This window comes from Manacus candei, unplaced genomic scaffold (assembly GCF_025592945.1).
Source record: "Manacus candei isolate 608988 ecotype Guabito, Panama unplaced genomic scaffold, ASM2559294v1 h1tg000057l, whole genome shotgun sequence".
Lineage (NCBI taxonomy): Eukaryota > Metazoa > Chordata > Aves > Passeriformes > Pipridae > Manacus > Manacus candei.
In genome coordinates this window covers 7,869,880-7,891,423 of record NW_026138105.1, presented here as the reverse complement: position 1 = coordinate 7,891,423, position 21,544 = coordinate 7,869,880, and the positions used below count along the sequence as shown (strand labels likewise).

General features: G+C 43.4%; 1 protein-coding gene across 1 annotated transcript in view; it reads left to right on the top strand.

Annotated features, from left to right (window-relative positions):
• BMP7 (bone morphogenetic protein 7) overlaps positions 1 to 681 on the top strand; it is a 44,000-nt gene extending 43,319 nt beyond the window's left edge. Inside the window, exon 7 of the mRNA XM_051803440.1 lies at positions 85 to 681. Coding sequence (XP_051659400.1) covers positions 85 to 234 — 150 coding nt within the window. The 3' untranslated portion in view covers positions 235 to 681. The remainder of the gene's footprint in view (positions 1 to 84) is intronic.
• The last annotated feature ends 20,863 nt before the right edge of the window (positions 682 to 21,544 follow it).

Genomic DNA, 21,544 nt, shown 5'->3' with positions numbered 1-21,544 from the left:
GACAGAAGGTTTTCTGGGAAAGAAAAACTTGGGGGAGGAGAGGGGAGAAGTAAATCCTAACATGCCTCTGCTTTCATTCCCCAGGTTCACTTTATAAACCCAGAGACTGTGCCGAAACCCTGCTGTGCTCCTACACAACTCAATGCCATCTCAGTGCTCTACTTTGATGACAGCTCCAATGTTATCTTAAAAAAATACAGGAACATGGTGGTACGGGCATGTGGCTGTCATTAGACTTGTAGGAAAGAAAAAGAAGGAAGAAAAAAGTTATTTGTAAAGAGTGGGTTTGTATGGCTATGTGGGGGAGGGGAACATTTTAGCGCTCCAGCCATGGGTTTAAAAAAAATCCCAAACAGTTTTTAGGACCAGGCCTCTGAAAGATCAGACAATGGAACAGTTTCTGGATCTAAAGTGGCATTTGAACACATTTTGTTTTAGTTTATTGCAGACAATGAGCTTGTAAACTGAAACAAGCCAGAGAAACTGTTTAAAACCTAATCTGCCTACAAAATTGGCTCCTACAATACATACTTTTGCAGATGAGTCTTTCTGAAGATTGCAAACTCACCAGTGTTGATTGTGAGTTAAACAGTAATAATCTATCTGAAGTGAGACTGTGCTGTGACTAATAAGTGTGTGTAGTTCCTGTAACACAGTTTGCAATAAAATAACTGAACAAAATATACCTGGAGTGAACAGGTATTTTGTTAGAGAATTATTACTTCCATCCCTCTGCTTCAATTTCACGAGCAAAACCAAAGATAATTACGTGCAACTTCCAGTTTTAAAATACAGTAGCAAAAGCTGGATGTGGATTTACACAAATTCAAAGCACGGACCAGGCTAAGAAAATAATAATTAATTGGCAAGCAAAAGAACTGAAGGAAATAATTCCAAAGAGCAAGACTTCTGGGGCATACTTTTACTATCAACAGGGAAGGAAATTTCCTCTTGCAACCAGAAAGTATTTGAATTTGCTATAAATTTGTAACACGAAGCAGCAAAATGCTGAGAAACAGAGATTAACCTAACTTTTAGCTGGGGTATCCTAAGCAGTTATGGAGCTGTGTACTCCAGCTAAAGATCTCACTGCTGTTTGGAAAATGTCCATTGACTTCACTGGGGGAACAAGTTCCAGCACTTTTTGGAGAACATGAAGGCTCAAGTGCAGAAGGTGCTGTAAGCTGGGGCATACACCCAGTACCACACAGACTAGAAACAAGCTGGGAAGCCTTCCTTCCCAGGGGCAGTGCTTCTGATAAACCCTCTGCTCTGTTGGCTTCTCCTCAAAAAAAAACCACCAAAAAAATCCCTTTCAAGAGCCCCCAAAAAGCTGAAACCAGAAGCAAGAAAATGTCCCCTCAAGGCTCTTGTTTTTCCTTCTTTAAAAGTCACAGGTTACACAAACATCACACTTAAGTAATTAAAACTCTATTAAAGTTATTGCAAAGAAGAATACAAAGTTGCAGCAACCAATCACAAACCAATTCCCCACTTTGGCATGTGCTGGTTACCAAAGGAGGACTGGCATAAATTTTGCCATGAGGATAAAAAGAAAATTCTGCCCAATAAAACAACAGGTCCACAGCACACCCAGCTCTAAATCTCCAAACTTCAAAAACCTAAACCTCCAACAGATGGGTCCAGGACATAATAAATCCCTGGACATGGGTCTCTGCTCAGCAATGTAGCTGCAGTGGGAACTTGGCTCCGTATTTTGCCTTAGAGGAGAGTTAGAGAAAGAAGATAAATGAACACAACCACCCCATTCGGGACATCACTCACTGCTCTTCTCCCTTTAAAGTCACAGATCAAATCCAGACCAGATGCCTCACTTTAAAAAGAATAAGCAAAGGAACTAAAAAAACTCCTACTGTCTATGAAATAAATTGGAAACTTGTTTATGATAGTCTAATTCTAATCTCATCTAAGTCAATTGGTGTTTTCCCAGCAGTTTTCTCAGTAGCAGGGTTAGGCTGATGGGAACGTGGAAGTCCCCCCCACGACGTCGGTAGGTTTTGGAGCGGGGCCTTGGTGAGCAGTTGCTACGTTGACAGATGTGCCTGGCATCCAACCTGGGCAACTCCAGCCTCTGCAGGACCAACCTGGCTGCATCAGGCACGTTCCACTGGCAGGACTCCTGTAAACTACCCAAGGTGAGACCTTGGCCAAAGAGTTACAGGCAGCCCCACGGCAGGACAACAGCTGAAGCCAAAAGACCGTCTCTCCTGGAGCCTGCAGACATGACCATGTCCTGATAAACAGCCAAAACTGCCCTCAGTGCATCACTTATTTAGGCTGGGGAATTGAAATCACATTGATGGGAAGCATCTTTTGACATTGCATATGTACATACACCAGTGCTTCTGTAAACCTCCTAAAGGAAGTGAAGGTGCTGCCTAGAAAGTTAAAAGCTGATCATGCCTAAACTTCCACTATTTAGTAGTCAAGGAGTAGTTGTTTCTTTTGGGTGTTTCAGTGTTGGTGGTCACTGTGTTGGTGTATTGCATTTTTAACTTGGACCACAGTATCTTGCTGTATAGGATTCATATATTAAATATTATGTGGGGATTGTTTCTGTTTTGGTTTTTTTGTTGTTGTTTTTACACATAATAACAAGATTTCTGTTGCTAGGCTCAACATCAGCTTCACTGTTTGTACATTTTTATGTAAATAGTTGTCACAGGCGGAAGAAGAATTATTTATTTCCATCTCTGAATTCCTTTTCAATCACATCCAGGAAAGATGATTCTCAGTTCCTAAACACATTTGTTTCCTTATTTAAGAAGATATTTATTAACAGTTGGCAAAAATGCATACACATTTCTGGTTCTTTTCTTAGAGCAGTTGTCAGAAGCCTTTTTGTACAAACTAGTAAAATAAATCATTGCAACTTTACAAAAGATATCCCGACGACATTGTGTATCTGTGTGGTTATTCTCCTGATATTCAAAGAACCTTTTTGGCTGGACAGTATTTCATCTTGAGCCTCTGTTTTCATGTAGCTCAATCTCTATGTACGGGCAAACCCAGCACATGTTGCTATTTGGTGCAACTCCTTTGGTCCAAATACAACAGGGAGGGAAGAATACAAAAAATATGAATGTGTTTTGCAGTCTGCACTGCAAAGATCCATGATTGAATTATAGTGCAGCTGTCAGCAGCTGTTTCAAAGAAGCAGGGGGTAAATTAGTTCTGTTTACTGCTAACATAGTTCAGAGATTTAGTCATCCCAATAAAATTATAGAGGCACAAGAAAGGAAGAAAGAAACTCCAAAGAAACATCAGCCAAGAAGCTGACATTTTCTAATTTAGATTGTTTTAGCATATTTCAGAGATGCTGCTGGCATGAGGTTTCCTACTGTGGATACCACACTGCATTGCTATGGAGGCAGCTGAAAAAAATAACGGGCTAAATCCCTCTTATTAACTAAACTTTATATCTTCGGGGCATAACAGCAATTTTGGGGTTCTTGTTTACTTTGAGCTGCGAGCAGAGTAGTGCCAGTTTATGTAGATGTATTTGCTGAACCAGAAGATTAAATCATCAGCATTTTGGAGTTAATTTGCCATCTTCCACAAGCAATTACAAATTCATAAATAAATTTGCTTTGTGCACTGCTTGGAAGTCCAGCAAAGCATCAGTGGAAAGACCTTTACTGAGCTAAACCAATACCTCCTCGGCTTCTGTAGGCCTGGACTAATTTTAGAAAAAGGATCCTCTGGTATTTCTCATTATGGTCCCAATTCTCTGCATTTAGATCCAGTGTAAGTCAAGGGGAGTGCCAGAAAGGGGAGGAAAAATAAAAGAAATCAATCATGCTGCTTTGCAGGGCCAGTCTTGCAGCCAACAGCAGCTTTACCACTAACTTCAACACGTCCAGCCTTATATCATGAAATATCAGTTGGTTTCCAGCTCTGCCACAAATACACACAACTTGCTGGATGTGCTTTGGAGCAGCTTTCCCAGCCTGGGAGCCAAAACTCTGTTCCCAAGCCGGCTGCAGCCTCCCCTTGGTCTGCAGCACTCCCGTGGCTTTGTCTCCTCATCTACTGTTCTGGAAGAGGAATTCTTGACATCAATACGTGCGCTGCCATAAACTGGCAGGGCCATAAAACTCTAGTGAACGAGCTTCAAAACAGCTAAATTTATCTGAGTAATGACATTTTAAAGCACATTTAAAACATTTTATAGATCAGTTATTTTAACTTCCTTTCAGGCCAGACTTTGAGGATGTTATGTTTGCTTAATTGAGCTGTTTCAGATCTGTTCCAGTAGTGACAATAGGACCCTTTTGTCCCCACGCAGGGAACTGCCTCCATTGCTGCCAATGGTCGTATAATAAAAAATAATGATTTAAATAAGGCTTAGTGTAATTTTAAGATTTCTGATTGTTATGGAAGTGTCAGCTGTAACGCCTAAAACCAGAGAGGGAGGGCAGAACTCGGGCAAGCACAGCTCAGCAGCAAGGCCAAGGGCTGGGGGATTTCCTTTGCTGCTGGATTCAGTCCTTGCAGCTCTGCCTGCAATGGGAACAGATAAAAACCCCCAAAGACTCCCCTTTTGAGTTCAGAATTTGCATCTTCTCTATGCTTCCATCCAAATACCCTGCTTGCTGACTTCCATTGCTGCCACAAACACATTATTCTCTGTATTCAGCCTTTCCTTCAGAGAGAAATTTTGCCCAATTAAGTTAAAAGGAGCCTGTTTGAAGTTTTTATTTATCAGGTAATGATTGACAAGACCTCGAGGCAAAAACTAGGAGCGCTTTATACTACAGTCATTCATTACCCAAGTACAAAAGCAACACAAATGGTTTATTATGGCCACTTTTAGTTACTCTGTTTTAAATAAAAATATCTATTCCTTTTTCCTGCTTAAAGCTGTGGAATTTGTATTCCTTAACCAGCATCTAAGAAAGCCCAGGAGTTTTGGATAACATGTTTAATGCACTGATTTGTTTCCTAGTGTGCACATGGGTTTTCCAAGGGTTTGTTGCTCCTGTCCAGGCAACAGGAGCACACTTTTAAATTTTAATATTTTGAAATTTATTTATTGTAAGGTTTGCCACTTTAGGAAAAATCTGCTGTTTCCTCCAATTAATAGAATCTTGATGTGTGAATTAATTCTGTAAATGAAGACAGCACAATCTTAAACAGCTTGAGTTTGGCTTTATATTTAAAAGGAAAACAGGACGAGCCATTGTCAGGTTCATCACCTTTACATTTTTTTTCCACCATGGAAAAATACTGGAGAAACTAGGGGAGAAAAGGGGGCTCACAAACCCTTAGGAAGGCAGCTTTGCACTTGACTACTTTTTGCAGACATGGTTAAGCATTTAACCACTTGCAGGATAAAGCTCTACATGGGGCTGCTTGAATTAACCTCACCCTCAAAGAATTGGCTTGCTTGTCTGCAATAAAACCCAATCCAGGCCAGTCAGCAGTAATTTGGGGAATGGAGCATTTGTGCCTGGAATTGGGAGGGATCAAGTGCCTCTATCCACTGCAACGTCCATGGGCTTGCCCGTAATTAAAAACATGCTCTTACCCTTCCCTGGGAGCTGAAGTGACTCCTGAGTTAGCAGCTCTGTGCTGCTGATAACTTTGGGCTAATGGGCTTATTTTAAGCAGCTCTTAAGAAAAAGGAGGAGATGCCAAGACTTCAGTGGATCTGTTGTGCTTTAGCATGTCAGCACCTGGGGCTCAAGCCCAGGGCTTCAGGGTTGTGCTAAATTTCCAAAGCAGCACATACAGGTTTAGAATATCACTGTGACCGTGGGGTGCAAAAAGCCCCACAGAGGCCCTGGGAGCCCTTCAGCCTGGCTCCCCACCTTCCCTTTCTTTACATGATCTCTTCACTAAGATCCAGAGTGGGCAATGGCCCCGGTAGTGGCCAGACACTGCTGGTGACACCAGCAAGGTGACCTTTGGCTTGGCTAATGAAGGCGAACTGTTGCAGGCAGCTGGATTTATTCCCATGTTATTTGTTGCTGCTGTGTCAGGTGCTTCATATAAAATATGTGGAAGCAGAGACATTCAGTGTCTGGATTCGGTTATGAAGGGTCAGAGCTCAAAGATATCATTTCTCAGGTCCCAACAATTTAAGCCATTTTGTTCAGCGTCTGTAACAAGCTGTAGACAACAGCAGAGCGGTCGGTGGCTCTATATCTGCCTGCCTTGGGCAGAAGCACTTACTCAGCCTCTTTAAAAAGAGATGTTTGGGCAACTTCCTAATGAGAATAGATGTAATAAATTCCTCATCTTAGCTCTATATTTGACTACATACTAAGCACACAAGAAAGGAGCACAAACCAACGTGATCAGCTGATCCAAAACTGACATGTGAGTTTTGCTTCCCATTTCTTTATACATTTCCCACAGTGACCTACTGCCACTACTGATCTATATTTGGCTCCTGGTTAGAATCTAGCTCTTAAATCCACTGAATTGAGTTGTTCTTCCTTAACAAGGAATGGCCTGGCTGGACTGCAGTTTTAGGACTTGGTTCATTACTCCAAAGACATATTTCATGACACCTCAGGGCTAAGTTTTGGAGCAGATAGCAAGTAGAAGCAGGGCCAGGTGTTAGCAAGAAGAGAGTGTGCAGCGACTCGCTTTGGAATGGTACAACCAGGTTCTGAAATCCATCTTGCAGGGTTCTCTTGGAGACCCAGCCAGTGGCTTTGGGGAGTAGGACTATGACACTCAGAGAGGCTGGGCCACATTGGAGCAACTTTAATCAAGAGATCTTTTTCCTAACACCAAGGTAAGACTTTATTTTTTTTTTCTTTTTGAAATCAGAGAAATGCACAAGTGATTCCAAGTTCAGCTCAGCCCATGAGTTGTTTTGGTTTCACATGACTACTGAGAAATCAACTGTAAAAGCTGGTGCAGTTATATACACACATACCATGCACAGAACATGAACTGTAAATACTGGCAGGGAGTCTGGTTTAAGAAGCTGCAGTTAATGTTGTGTCAGAAAAGTCCTTGGAACCCCCATTTCCAGAGACTTATAGTGCAGGGGGTGGGAAGGGAATAAATCCAATTTTGCTGGAGTTTTGCCTACAACTCCTCAGCCATAAAGCCTTTATTTATGGCTGTTACACAGCATGAAGGATTCAATTTGTCCTTTGTTATGAATTTCAGTGGATCATGTAACTGTTTATTTCCAGATATTTAAAAAAGAAGTTGGTATTTTTGGTTTGCAGGGAAAAAAACCAAAAGCTCCTCATAGTCCAGACTAGTGGGGGTGTGCTTAGACTACACTTAGTAGAGGCAGGGGGTCCCTGGGTCCTGCAATTTCTTTTACTGGGTCTGCAGAAAAGGATGAGACAAGGTAGGAAAGTGCTTGCATGAGGTTGGTGTGCTTGGGGAAGGAGTCTAGGCTGTAGGTTGAGGTGTCCTCCAGCCCAGCCTCCACTACCTCTGTTGCTCAGTGACAATCTTGCAACCCTTTCAGTCTTTATTCAGGAATGGCCCCCTACAAGAGCTGCTGGAGGCATTTCTTCACAGGAGTAGTTGGAAAAGCATAAATAATTCAAGACACAAACTGTATCAGCTCTTCACAGCTTTGAGAGATTTTCTGCTTCTAGTAGCAGCTGAGAACAAGATGCTCAATAAAAAAAATATCACAGCCAGAGAGAGACGTGTGTCCTCAGTGACTCACTGCACTTTGCAGCCTGACTCCTCTGCAGTGGCAATGTGGAGTCACAATGACAATCCTATTAATTAACACTTGCAAAGCATTCCCTCTTCAAAGTGTTTTTTGTTGGTGTTAGTCAAAAAGGAAGAAGATTGTATTTTGCATTCGTTTATTTCATGTTTCTCGTCTGGTTCGAGAACAAGCCTTGGGAAACCTGTTATTTGGACAAGAGGTAACAGCCTCAAGTTAAAAGGAATGGAGGCTCCTTCCTGGGAGTTGTGGGAGACCGACAGCAAATTAAGCCCACAGGTCAAATATTATGTTCTCCAGATGGGAATGACAGTCTTTGAGGAGGCAGATCTGGTTTTCTGCTGCAGCACCTCTCAGAAAATGAAAAGAAAAACGTCTCTGTGACACTGCAGGATACTGGAGTGGCTGTTGCTTCATTTCCAGACCGTGTGTCAGACACAGTCTGGTGTCCCCTCAAGTGTCCTCCTTCCCTTTGTGAGCAGAGGTAGAAGACCAGGGACTCATCAAGTCAGGGATGCTTGATGGTAAAGACCAGGGACACTCGCAAATGAGTTTGCTCCAACCCTTCTGATGGTTATTTTCCAGCACTAATTTCAAGCCATCTTCCTGAACTGCCCTATTTTCCCAGCTCTTAGCCTGCCTTGGCAAGTCCTCACCACTGCTGTGCTTTGGACATCCTTGCAGCCACATATATGTTTTTGTTTACATGTTCTAATACATCATGTGTGTACATGCAATAAAGAAAAGCAAGGTAACTTGATTATTGCCCCAAGAATGGGGGAGTTGAACCCCTACCTAGGCTTGGAAAAGGGCTTCAAAACCAACAGTAGCTTCATCTAAAAATTAGCAGAGAAGGGGTGAAGAGATAAAAAAAATAATAAGCATACTGTGCTCTTGCCAGACAACAGGTTTCTATGGATCACATTGATTATTTCTGCTGACTTAAGTTACACACTTATGGAGAAAGGTGGAGCATGCACAACATCCCTTTTGTTATGTCTCCAAAACACCTTCCACAGCATTTCCTTGCCTATGTCTACAGGTACCAAGCAAAGAAGCAATTTAGCCCTCACTGGTCCTGCTGCCACCTGGGCTTTGATGCATCTTTTGAGGCTCCCCAGTTCTAGAGCCAGGTGACAACAATATTTAATTTGATTCAGCTTTAGCTTTCACATCTCTGCAAAGTGGCAGAAAACCCCTATGCACAGGTTACCATGAAAAAAACCACTGATCTCCAAATCTCCATTTACACAGAGATCCTGAATCCAGCCAGATTTCAATGAGGTTTTATTGCTTTACAGGAAACACACAGCTTCCCATATACACTATGGACACAAATACATCCTGGCTGGGACGTGCTGCATGTTCACCAGCTCTTTCCTGAAATCTTCAAGGTTCTACATAGTCACAGAATATCAGAGAGAGTGCACTTACTGCTCCTACTCCTTAAAACTTAAAAAAAAAGTGATTTGGGGTGATTTATTGTCAGTATGACAGTAGTGACCTCAAGGGCTTGTTCTAGGCTCAAGATCCCCCAGTTTTGTCAGCCTCTAGCTGAAAATACACAGATTAATTGGATGGCAAACCCTCCCACCTCTATTCCCTTCTTCCGATGACAGTGTAGGAATGAGTAACATGCCAAAGGTCTCACACATATTTGCAGAAGAGTTTACATTTAATCAACATCTGTCCCTCCCACTCTCCTCTACATATGAGAATATTTTGGGAAAAATAACAGAATCAATACACAGAGACATTGAACTACAGCTCCTCCTGCTTCAGTCAAATTAAGGAGAGACCTCTTCTGTGCGGCAACAACTGATAAACGCCGTGCCCTATACTTAGGTCCTCATTGCTGTGTCTACCTTAATTGCTGCTTCCAATTTGCTTTGGCCTCTTCTCAAAGGAAGCAGCACATCTAATTGCACATGAGGGGAGATGTCTGCCTCTGATCTGTCTGACCAGTTTCTCCCAGAAGTAGTTTAGGAGTGTCTCTGTTGGTACTAGACTAAACCAGCAAACGAGAGCAGCTTTGGGATTCAGCCATCTTCCCAAACTAAAGGATTTTCCCTGTTCAGTAGGATGTTGTCACATTTGGCTGCCAAAACTGTGCTGTGAGTTGTCAGCCAAAATGAAGCTCCACTGCTTACATTGCCTGAAGTTGTACTCATTGAGGCCACCTCATCTTTGAGAGGAAACTGCCATATCCCCCTCCTCACTCCATTTTCTTCCACCACTTACTCAATTGCATTAACAACAGCAGCAACAGCACAGAGTTTGTGGCGGTGGGACTGGAATTCCTCAGCTGAGTTTATTTTAACACATCTAGAATACCAGATATCCACAGAGCTATATATAGAGATTGGGCTACATCTGTGAAGAAGAAAAAAAAAAAAAAGGCCCTATATTTCTGAAAGCCACATGGCCACAAAGATAGATTATGTGAATTACTGTCATTACTGAAATTGCCAGTTAAAGAAGAAACTTCTAAGCACCATGCATTGCTCTAGCAGTTCAACTATAGGAACCACTATAATTACAAAGTATTTTAAATCATGCCAGTACAAACATGATCTGGAAATGGAAAATACCGTGCTAGTCATTGCATCTGGAAATTAATGGCTGGCATGGAAATGCCTGGAACTGGTTACTCATGCTGAGCAGTGGGCACAGTGAAGTCATGTCCACCACTGCTCCTGAGTACCTTTGACTACAGGCAAAGGTTATTTCCAGTCTCACCCACACTTCTGGCAGCCTCCAAATCCAAGTGTTGCTCCTCACAGGGAGAGCTGGCAATGCTGTCAAGGGACTGAGCTGTCAGCTCGCAGCATCTCCAAGTGTCAAGAAAGGTGTGACACACAAAGGCCAAGGGGCTACATCAGACACACCGCCCTCTCTTGCAAGATCAAAGCAACATTAAAGTCAAGTTATGCACAAAGAGGCATTTTAGTGAGTCTATTTGGAATAGCAAATTTTAAGACCTTTTTACTAAAAACTTTAAGAAGAGAGTTTGTATGCAAGAAATTGCCATGGAAAACAAACAAACAAATCTATCTTTACAGCAACTTCCAGATTCAGCGCACAAGCCCCAGGTTTTACAGGCAAGAACAGCATTTCTCCCTGTGCAAGAAGTTGTAGGTAAACAGCAGAGAGACAAAGCATAAGCTTATCCATTTACATCACTCTTAGTGCATTAGAGCCCTGGTACACAGCAGACAGGTCCCTTCCCCAACACCATTGTCCCAGCTGCAGGTGCTCACACAATCAGGGTGATCCCACTCCTTTGCTGGGCAACATCCTGAGGACTAATCTCCAAACCCCATCAGCCTGGAGAGTGGCTGTCCTTATCTACTGCAGAACAGCTGTTGTGGGCTTCTGTCTACAAGATCAAAGGCGAGCTTATTCCAAAACTCCAGCATTACTCAAAGCTGGAATCAGCTCACCCTGGGATAAAGCTCACCACGTCCCACACAGGGCTGGGGAGCAGAGCAGCAGTATCACTCCAGCCAGAACTGCAGGATGAGCTCTGCTGTCCCGAGGACAAGAGCAAATTCACTTTCAAAGACAGAACCAGTCTTCCTACTTCTGCATCCCCTGTTCCAAACAATGTTTTTGCTCCCCTACATAGATAAAGCACCATCCACTCTTCCCTACAGGACAAGCTACAGCAGCAAAATCCACAATTTCAGGATTATTTTGTCTGTAGGGTTGGAAGAACTTACAGGAACCTTCCCTCCTGCTCTGTGCTGTACTCAACCCCGGCACTGAGTAGAGCAGAGTGTGTAGCAGCAGAACAAGGCACAACAAACACAGCCAATAGACAGGTTTTGCCAGTCACAACAAGTGAGGCCACTGCCTTACTTAGTTTTGTACACAACCAGACCCAATCCAGGTCAGAACCAAAAGCAAATAAAGCATTAGAATAATAATTAAAATAACATTCTTCTCTAAATCCTACACAGAAACTCCTCTCCCAGGATTCACACAGTATTTCAAGCTGCAGCCTGTTCACAGATCATCACAACACCTCTGTGTCCAGATTCATAATCAGACTGGCTGAAAACCAAAAGACAAAGGTGGAAGTGGCTGTTCATCTGCTGTGTCCCACACAGGGCAGCAGTTCTGCCTATGACCAGGCTCCTCCAGAACCCGCCTCTGGCCACTCCAGCTCTACCCCCACATCAGCCACAATGCCATGTTTCTCAGCCACTTCAAATTAGGAATACAAAAGGTACAGCTTACCTTTCCAGTACCAGAGATCATATTTTTCATTTCCACCATGCAGTCATTTCAAGAGAAGCAGGATGCAACATGAAGATGGCACCAGAATTCTGTCCTTCCAGGGTAAGGAGAGCTCACACCTTTCTGAAGTCACCAAAGTACAGCAGCCATAAGACTTTTCTCCTCCTCAGAACAAATCCTGGCCTCTCTAACCAGGCCCCCAGGACCAAGTTCTCAGCTCAACTTCCCAATGACTGGTTCAAAGCCCTGTAACTCAGTGCTTTCTGGGAACTTCTGATTTTCACCTCATTTGGTGATAATTTTCCCATCAGGTTTTCTCAATCAGGAGGCACCATTCCTTCTCCCCCAGGTGATATGGCTTAAGTGTGGAGAAGTCTCTCTCTTCTGTTCTTACAGGCTCCAGGCCCAAAGAGCTCACTAATTATGCAATCATCCATTGCTAAGTGCATGCTGGTGTTCACCTTCGCCTAATTGATTGTGTTCTTACACAGCCTTTCAGAGTCTTTTGCAGGGCACAAGAAGCCACACACATACCTGGCCCCACTGCAGGGGGACTTTCTGACCTACATCACTGTGGGGACCATCTGCCTCTGTCCTGCCTCCCTCTCCCTGGGGCTCTTGCAGCCAGGCTGGCCCAGGGGGACAGGAGGGCCAGGCATTCATTTCTCTGAGCATGGCTTGGGCTGCTTTACACCGCCAGCTGGACAGTTGGGGTGTTTCTAGTGAAATCACTGGTTCCCTGGAAAGCCTGGTGTAAAAAAGGTAGATTTTTCACATTTCATGCCTCATTGTAACAAGGATTGCTCCCAAAATTGTCCTCTCCCAAGCTTGTCTAGAAGACGGGGGGGGGGGGGCACATCTGCAGAGGGGTTGGGAACCCAGCCCGTGTGTGTGGGCGTATTCACATGGTCTTAGGTGCCCAAGGCTGCACACAAGGAGGCACAGAAACCTTTTTCCCCTCACATGGGACTTGAAAAAGCAGTTGCAGGCTGTGCTATCTGTCCCCAGCCCTGTATCAGCCTCCCAAGCACTTCCGTGTTTTCCTCAGAGCCGCAGCTTGTACGATCAGCACCACTTTCATGTGGTCTCTGCTGTCTTTGCATCTGGGTTCCACATTTAGGAATCCAGCACTTTGGGATGCAGCAGGGGTAGAGTGACAGCGCCCGAACCACTTAACTGGTTGTTTTCTGCAGAAGGATTTTCCTCCAGTTCAAACTGATGGGCAGCGCTTCCCACACTTGCACAAGCCTGTGTTTTAACGCAGAGTTTGTGAGTCTAAAGACTGCATCAAACCACACCATGTCTTAACACAACCCTTAGTACAACTTAAATGATTTACACATCAGAGAATTTCAGAGCCTACTAAGGCAAAAGTTCCTATATTGAATGTTGATAATTGCTATTCTCACATCTGAACTTTAACAAGACATAACTCAGTAGGACATGGAAGGAGCTGCATCTGGTGGAGTCTCAACCTCTGTTTCACATCATCCACTGCATAACTTTGGGCAGGAGGAATCACTCATCAGTGCCTCAGTTTCCCTATTTGTACAATTTTAATTTTGCAGATGTGGCAGAATTTTTAAAGGAATGGGTGTGATGATGGGCTGTAAATCACACAAAGCCTGGCACTTGCATACAGGGGGCAGAGGGTATGCCAAGGAGCCTGGAGTGATCACACTCAGTGAGCAGATAGGCATGAGGGCAAGCACTGAGTGGCCAGAGGTCCTGCCCAGTCCATCTGCCCCAGACCAGTAACCAGACTGCCTGGGGTGGGTCACTTCCAGAGCAGCAACTGGGAAACCACATAGCAAGTCAAAAACTGAAAGTGCATGGCCACCATCCATCTGTCCTCATGTAGGCAATGCAATGGCTTCTCTCCTACTTTGCTGAATGGAAAATTTACCCTCTCCAGATATTTGTGATGTGTCACATCTCACAGCCTGGCTTACAGGTAGATCTGCCAGCTGAGGGTTTTATAGTCCCAGAAGGGAGAAGAAGGGAGTGAGCTGATCCCATTGCTATGGAGAAATGATTAAGAGGTTTTGTTGAGTAAGATTTGGAAAACAAGAAAGTGGAAATGACTGAGGGTCTTGATATATATTTCAAATTTTCAGTTTTATCAATAACTTCCTTTTTCTGCACTGAAAAACACCTCTGAAATAAAAAAACCCCTCTATTAAAAAAGGTGTTGTATAAATAAAGTACAGATGTCAGACATGGGGAAGACTTATTTTTGGTTTAAACTTTCATTAAAGTTTGAAGGAAAGCTCTGTGAAGAATTTTTAAGAACATACTCATTTTTTATCAGATCTTTATATTAAAATGTAGTTGTCATTTTTCAGTCTGTTCCTCATAAAAAAAGCAACTTTGAACTCCTCCAGACCTGCAGTTTCTATAAACCTGGTTTAAGTGTAGACACAAGACAGTTCCTACAAGGCAATGGCAAGGACACAGTCCAGGTGGGAGCTGGACCTGGGAAAGGCTCACACAGCACCTATAGGAAACTTGGGTCAGTCTAAAAACAAATTGTGTATTTGTCTGACTTGGGGGATGGAAGATTTTAGCTCACTCCTGGACTGTTTAAGGGATTCATTCATTCACAGAAGACAGTGGATTTGTGTGGCTCAGGAAGTTGGGAACTGGGGGGATCCCTGCTGGCTGTGGGCACAGCTCTAATGGGTGGAGCTGGAGCACCTGAAGCTGCACCCAGAAATGCATGACTATCAGGCAAAACTAAGGACAAATATGGCTGTATGGGGGTGCTGGGGACACCTGAGGATCCAGTGGGACTTCTCTGTCCTTCTTTTCCCTGTTTGAACACCAGGGACAGACCTAAACCATCCACACAGATAAGCAGCTGCTGTGTACACGGTCCTGAGTTCACGTTTCTCAAAGAAAGTTGAGCCTACTTTGAAAGCTTGTCTTGTTTTCTCTAATTCAATCCGGAAAACAGTCATATTAATACCAACAGATACCGCCCACACGCAAATCAGAAAAATTAAAGGGCATTGCAAAAGTGACTGTTCCAGTGGTCAGATTAGCTGCAGGCGGAAGCAATTCGGGATGCATTAAAACTAACAGGCTGTAATTGTCCAGAGGCATTGTCTCGCAGTGCAACACTTCTCTTTGGCTCTTCAGAGAGATTTCTTGGAATTTTTTCAATCGTTTTTCTGCTTGAAATATATGCTACGTTTCAGATCTTTCCATGTCACAGGAGAATGAGCTAAAAGTTCATCAACAGCCTATGGCAACATCTCAGTGGAGAAAGCTGAAGTCATTTCTTAATGCCATTTCTTATTAGCTATCATTATTGTGTAAATGTTGCGAGTACAAGAGCACAGGAGGTCTGCTGGTAATCATTATGAACCTTGGTTTCTCCCTGCCTAGCAGTTAAACCTTCAGAATCATTTCATTTCTTTAAAATATACAGAAAACTGGCTTCTCCCAGACCCTTGGGTGTTCTAGTGAATAATACTGTGGACTTAGTTCCCAACCAGCTTTCTGTAGTTAGTTAGTTAGATAGATCTTCTATTTAAAGATAAGTTCCATCCCACCCCTCTGCAATCTGGTTATGATTACTGGTTACTGCCACCCGCAGACTGATAAACTTATAACAGCTGCATTGCAGGAAATCACCTCCAATTCAACCCTGATGTTGTAGGGATGTCTTTAGTTAGCTTAAATAGGCTTTTAACATTCATTTTTTTGTGTGCAAAACACCTATCATTAATTTTGACTCGAGAGATCAAACAGTTAACAATGTGTTGATCCTAGCTTACTTTCAAGTGATGTATTGTATCATTTCTGAGAGTTATGAGGGGTTGATATTTTCTTTTACTAATGCATCAAAGTCGATAAGTGAATGGGGCAAACCCGCGTCCTGGGAAAGGAAGCTATTAACAGCTCTGCTCGGAAGGTTCTGAGGGCCACATTGCGTCATAGCCCTTGAGTTTATTGAATGTTAACTCTTTTTTTTTTTTTTTCCCTTAACCAAAGGAAATGAGTTTCTATAATCCTCTGCTTTGAGCTGCATCCTCAGTGGGGTAATGAAAAATGACCTACGCCATCCGATAGCGCACTACTTTGCACACAATAGATCTTCACAAGAGCAAGCACAATGAGACTCCGGCTTTTGCTTTTTCTTCTTGTTGAAATGCACAATGAATTTATTTATTGCTGATCTAAAAGGCACTAGAACAGAACGGGCACAGCGGGGGAATCGCCCGAGTTTAACTTGGCATGGTAAGAAAGCAGCCCCAGAGCAAATGACCAATGCTCAGACTTGGGAGAGCAGAACATTTTTATAAGGAGGATCTTGAAATGGTGGGTTCACGCACACGCAGAGAGCAAGGCAAATTGGTTCCAAGAACAAGGCATCTGCTTCCTTGAAAACTTTTTTTTTTGGCAGAATTTGTATGCGAGTTGGGCATGTTGAGTGATTTATGGGGCCATTAAACATACACTAAATCAATCTCTATTAGGGAAAAAAAAAAAGCGCCATGTACTTAAAAAAGGCCCTCGAGCTAGATTGCTGAACCCAGGGTCTGATGTTGCGAGGCAGAATGGTCACTGGTAATTTGGAGATGTAACATGAACTCAGTCAGTCAATTCTGATATGATAGTTTTTAATGTTCCATGAATCTAGCAAAATGTGCATCCAATTAACTACTACTAAAGGACCTTATTTATAAAATAATACTTTTGCGGTCAGGTTGCACTTTTTCCATTCGTTTCTGTACACAGTTCAGGTTGCAGACTGTGTGTGCATGATTAATACAGACAAACATCCGTTTGGGGCCGGCTGTTATTGGCACGGCGGGTCAGGGCTGGGCAGCGGGGCTGTGGAAAGGTTTTGTCCCCACTGTCACAGTATTATGCTGGGAATTGAGGCAGGAGAAGGGAATTTCTGCTGGAATTCAACAGCAAGAATTAAAGGAAGAGGTTGTCCTTTAATGAGGGATCTCTCCAATGGGAAGATACAAGTGCTGGAAACACTGCAGTGGCAAAAAACCTCAACTGTTTACTTAGTGCTGTTTTGGAGCTGAAGAAATTTGTAGGTGGTACAAACATGTCCTTCAGTCCATAGGAAAAACGTCCTTCTTTGAAAATACATCTGAGTTATTTAAAGGATATGTGCAAAACGTATGCATCCCAAAACAGTCCCTTTCCCAATGTAATTTCATTTTAAGCCCATGCAGTGGGCAGACATTCACAAATTCAGGCAAAATGAGGTTTCATGAACTCCCCTATGAATTGCCTATGCAAACAAGCATAACATTCAAATGGAAACAGGCCAAAGGTATTTTGTGAATAGAGCATTAAGACATTTTCTTCTTGACATGGTTAGGGATGGAAAATTTGTAGCAAAGCCCTGCAGCTTGTCAGAGAAAATTCTCATATGTGTTTGTGTGCACACACACGTAAGGGCATGAGAGAGTGACATGTAAGGTTTCTGACATGCTACAAGATGAGATGGGGGAACTCAGAAATGCTCTGTGAATCCAAGAGCATTTCTCACCCAACTTCAGCTTTTTATGGACAGCTTTCCTCCAGTATTGTTTTCAGTTACTTTCTTTTTTTTGTTTGTTTCTGATTTCAAAACAAAAATATTCCAAGTCTGAAATGTTTGAGTTTCAAAAACGGGAAAACAACTTAAAAAAGGAAGCAAACTGAAGTGCTTGGGATAAACAGAGAAAAAAGAGGCAAAGGAGTGAGATTGTAACAGAAGCTGATATGGATATAAGAGAGGACATGGAAGTTATAGGGCTGTCTTTGACTTGCACTAGAGCCTAGTCCCTCCACAAGAAAACCTTGAGCTCCACCACAGCCCAGCACCTCCTGCAGCACAGGGACCATCTGGGGAAGGTTTCCTGGAGCAGAGAATTAATTTTGTGTGGGATTTAAATTTTGGATAAGTCTCATGGTTATAGGATTCAAGGGTACTGACAGCTGAAGACACAATTAATATAAGAAATCCAAATCAGGTAATTACTTTGGCAATACAGTCTAAATACAAGGAAAACATGTCAGTGCTGAATTTCTCCTGAATACAGGCAGACAACATAGACTGTTTTCTAGTATTTTGGCAATCAAGTGCACTCTCCTGAGACTCACACCTCCAGAAAATACTTTCCAAGAGAAGTAGATCTTCTCTCTAAAGACCAGTAAAGCTGCAAAAGCATTAAGACTGGATAAAAGAGGCACATTAGTGGATTACAGGGACGTGCAAGATGGTGCTCAAAAATCTGCAGCTGACAAATTTGCAGCAGCAGACAAAGAGTGGTGGAAACAGAAATGGGGCAAACCACAGGAGAAAACTTGAGGCTGAGGGGGGTCTTGAGGAAATCTAGAGAGAACATCAAATGTGTAGCACATCCCAGAGCTGAATTAGAAATCAGAGCAGATTGGGTCTTCTCAAAAATGCAAATGATGCTCTCAAGGTTTCCACTCTCACCTCCCAGCATTTCAGCTAATCTGCACCATTCCCTGCTCTCTAGCCAGTCTTGCTGGCTCCTCAATGGAGCAAGGACAGCTGATGTGGAAACAGGGGTGCCAGAATTTGCTTTGCCTTCCAAGCAGTCACACACAGACAACAGGAAGGACAGTGCCACATGCCCTTGGCTCTCCACCAGCAGGACCTACTGCACAAGCTAATGCTCATTAGGGTGAGCAGAGCATGCACACATTAACCCAGGAGCCTTTGCTATTTACAGGGAGTTGAAAATAATTGAAAAGAAGACACTTGTCTGGAAAGTGTTCCTTGTCAGCTTCCCATGTGAATGAGACTCCAGGGAATGTGTCATGCACATATGCCTCTGTCTTCCCAAGACCTCTTAACTTTTCCACCCACTGGGTATGTTTAACCACATTGATAGGAGGGATTTTCAAGCACTGATAGGGAGAGGTGTTGTAGGTGAAACATCCTGGGGTGCTTCTTGACTGCTGGCCACCCACATTCCCTGCAGAAAAGCATCCTTAGGGACACTGCACGCCAGGCAGGCCTTGCTAAAACTGCATGTTTGCTGGGGTAAAAAAGCCATGGGGAGGGGAAGTGCCCTCAGCTCAGGGACTCACAGTACTTGCCCTACTTGGGACCAGCATTACATCTTCAGGACCTCTTTGCACCCAAGTTTTGCTGCCACTGCAGTTCAGGCTATCCTGGGATTTTCACCAAGCCACACTTTCTTTCCTCTCCTGCTTGCATAGCTGGGGAAACATCCAAACCTGCCTCCTTGGCTTTTCTCCTCTTTTTCATTTGCATTAGGGGAAAAAAAAAATCAAAATAAAACAAAGCCCCCCAAACCCCAAAACAAAACCCTTTTCTGTTTTTCTTTCACGGCAAAAGAAAACCCAAAATAAACAAAGAAGCAACTGCCTTTCCTCCTCCCTCCTCAAACCCTCTGGGCAGGGTGGAGGTAGAATGCCCTTTCTAATTTCATTGACAGTTCTGTTGATATATAGGGTAATTTTCTCTTAACAACCTGTAACAAAGGCTAAGACAGTAGTCGTCTTACATTCCAGACAGTAGGAGATGTTTACTCATTTTCCCAGCAGACTCTCTCATCATTCATCTAGACTTTACTAGGATACCAGGAAATGGGAAACCTATAATTTAAGAAGTGTAACACACAGAGAAACTTCTGTTTGGTAAATAAAAGGTACCTGAGGATCCGAGGTTAATTGGCTTTTTCAAAAAGGCTCTCACCAGATTTCTTATCCCTTCCCAAATCTTTACCTTGAGTTAAACCTTTCACAGAGTGTGATACTGGAGGAAAGACATCACTGGACAACTCAAGAAGGGCTGGGATGCATCCTCCTAACCCCAGGGCTCTGGGATCCTACACTGGCCAGTGTGAGGCTGTGCTGGCAGCAGTGGCCACAGCAGACAGCAGGCTTCAGAGCATGAATGTGTGTCTGTGGGCAGGGGTGGTTTTGTCTTTAGAGGTATCACGTTGTCCAGGCTAGAAACACACTGTGAGCAATGTCCTTCCTCGGGGCCAAGAGGAGGGGAAGGAAGGGAGAAGAAAGCACATTATTTTGTAGCAAACATTCTTATGGGTTTTTGCTTCTTAAGCAAGTTTCACACGAGTGTTTATTCCTGTTTACGCAGCTCGACATGAATGCCTGGCTTTGATTTGAGGACAAACTGCCCCATAAACTCATGAATGTCTGAATTTAACCTTCACCTTTCCCCCCCTAACCTTCACTCTTGCTTTTCCCTTCATAATTGGTGACATTCTCACAGCCAAATTTAATAAAATACATGCTACTGAGAGTGAACTAGACTGTGAGCACAAGCCAAGGCAGGGAGGGGTGATGTGTGATGCTGGTCAGTGCAGGAGAGAAAATTCCTTCTAACCCCAGGTGCTAGGACAGAATTCCTGCTGTTTAAGACCAAGCTTCTCAGTGGCAGAAAACCATTAGCAAATGAATAAACCTGGTCCTGCTCTACCCATCAACCACAGCTTGGCTTCTCCCTCTGACAACTTAAACAAACGCCCAAATTCATCAAAACCAAGTGCTCTAAGTGCCATTGCCTATGGATCACAGTTCCTGTCACGCCATCAATCCATGCTGATTGCAGTTGTTGTGAGAGATGATCGGCATCTCCCCAGGCACAGCATGCTCATCCTGAAAGGAAACAGTCACCAATTTTGGATATCCATCAAAGGAACATTTTTCCTTTAAGTTCTGCTTCAGACTCTCTGCCCTGCAGTTGTCAGCCAGGAGCAGGGCTTTCTCTGGCATCCTTCTGACAGCTGCCACTGGAGTTGTGTGGGCTGCACAGGCTCCATCTATGCTTAGATTTGGCCGTGTGGTTTTGAGGCTTCTCACCCTACGGCAGACTCCCAAAGAGTGTGGTCTTTGTCATCTTCCAAGTAGCCATTAAAACTAGAGTTGAAGTCAAGGTTATGTTGTACCACAAACCTTTGAAGAGCTTCTTTGCGTGCTATGTAAAGCAAACCCAAAAGACCACTGATGTACTTACGAGGTCAAATCCATCTCTGCCATGAACTCCACCTAATCCAGCGGAGTCATTGGAGGGGCGAATGTGGTCAGCTCTGTGATTACTGAAGGATGGATAAAGACCTCTCACATTTGGACATATCTGATCATAGCTGTTCGATTTCTTGGCACAGGAGGAGAGAGACTTTCTTTTTTCCCCCTCACTTTATATATAAGGTTCACTTAGATATGGACCTCACCAGCTGCAGCTTGCTGGAGGCAGTAATGGATGGAGGCAATTTATCCTGTGTATTTTTTTCCCTGAAAGGAAATATGGTTTTTAAATGCAGTCATCATGGGGTAGGAAGAGGAGGAGGGAACTGAGAGGATAAGAGGCGTGACTTTAATGACAGGAAAAGAAAAATTTGTGAGCTCAAACTAATGCAACTTCCAAACTCAAATAGATTTCACCATGGTGACAAAGCCTCAGACTTCATAAATTTTTTCCTCTTCCCGTTTGTGGTGAGCTCTGGTACTCTGTTAAACATATCCAAAGCCTTTTAAAGAGCCATTGGAAGCATCTGATCAAGTAGAAGATTTCCTTGTAAAAATACTGATTAGATATGGGGAGAAACCACATCTCAAGCTGCCTTCCTGTCTCTGAACACCAAAGAC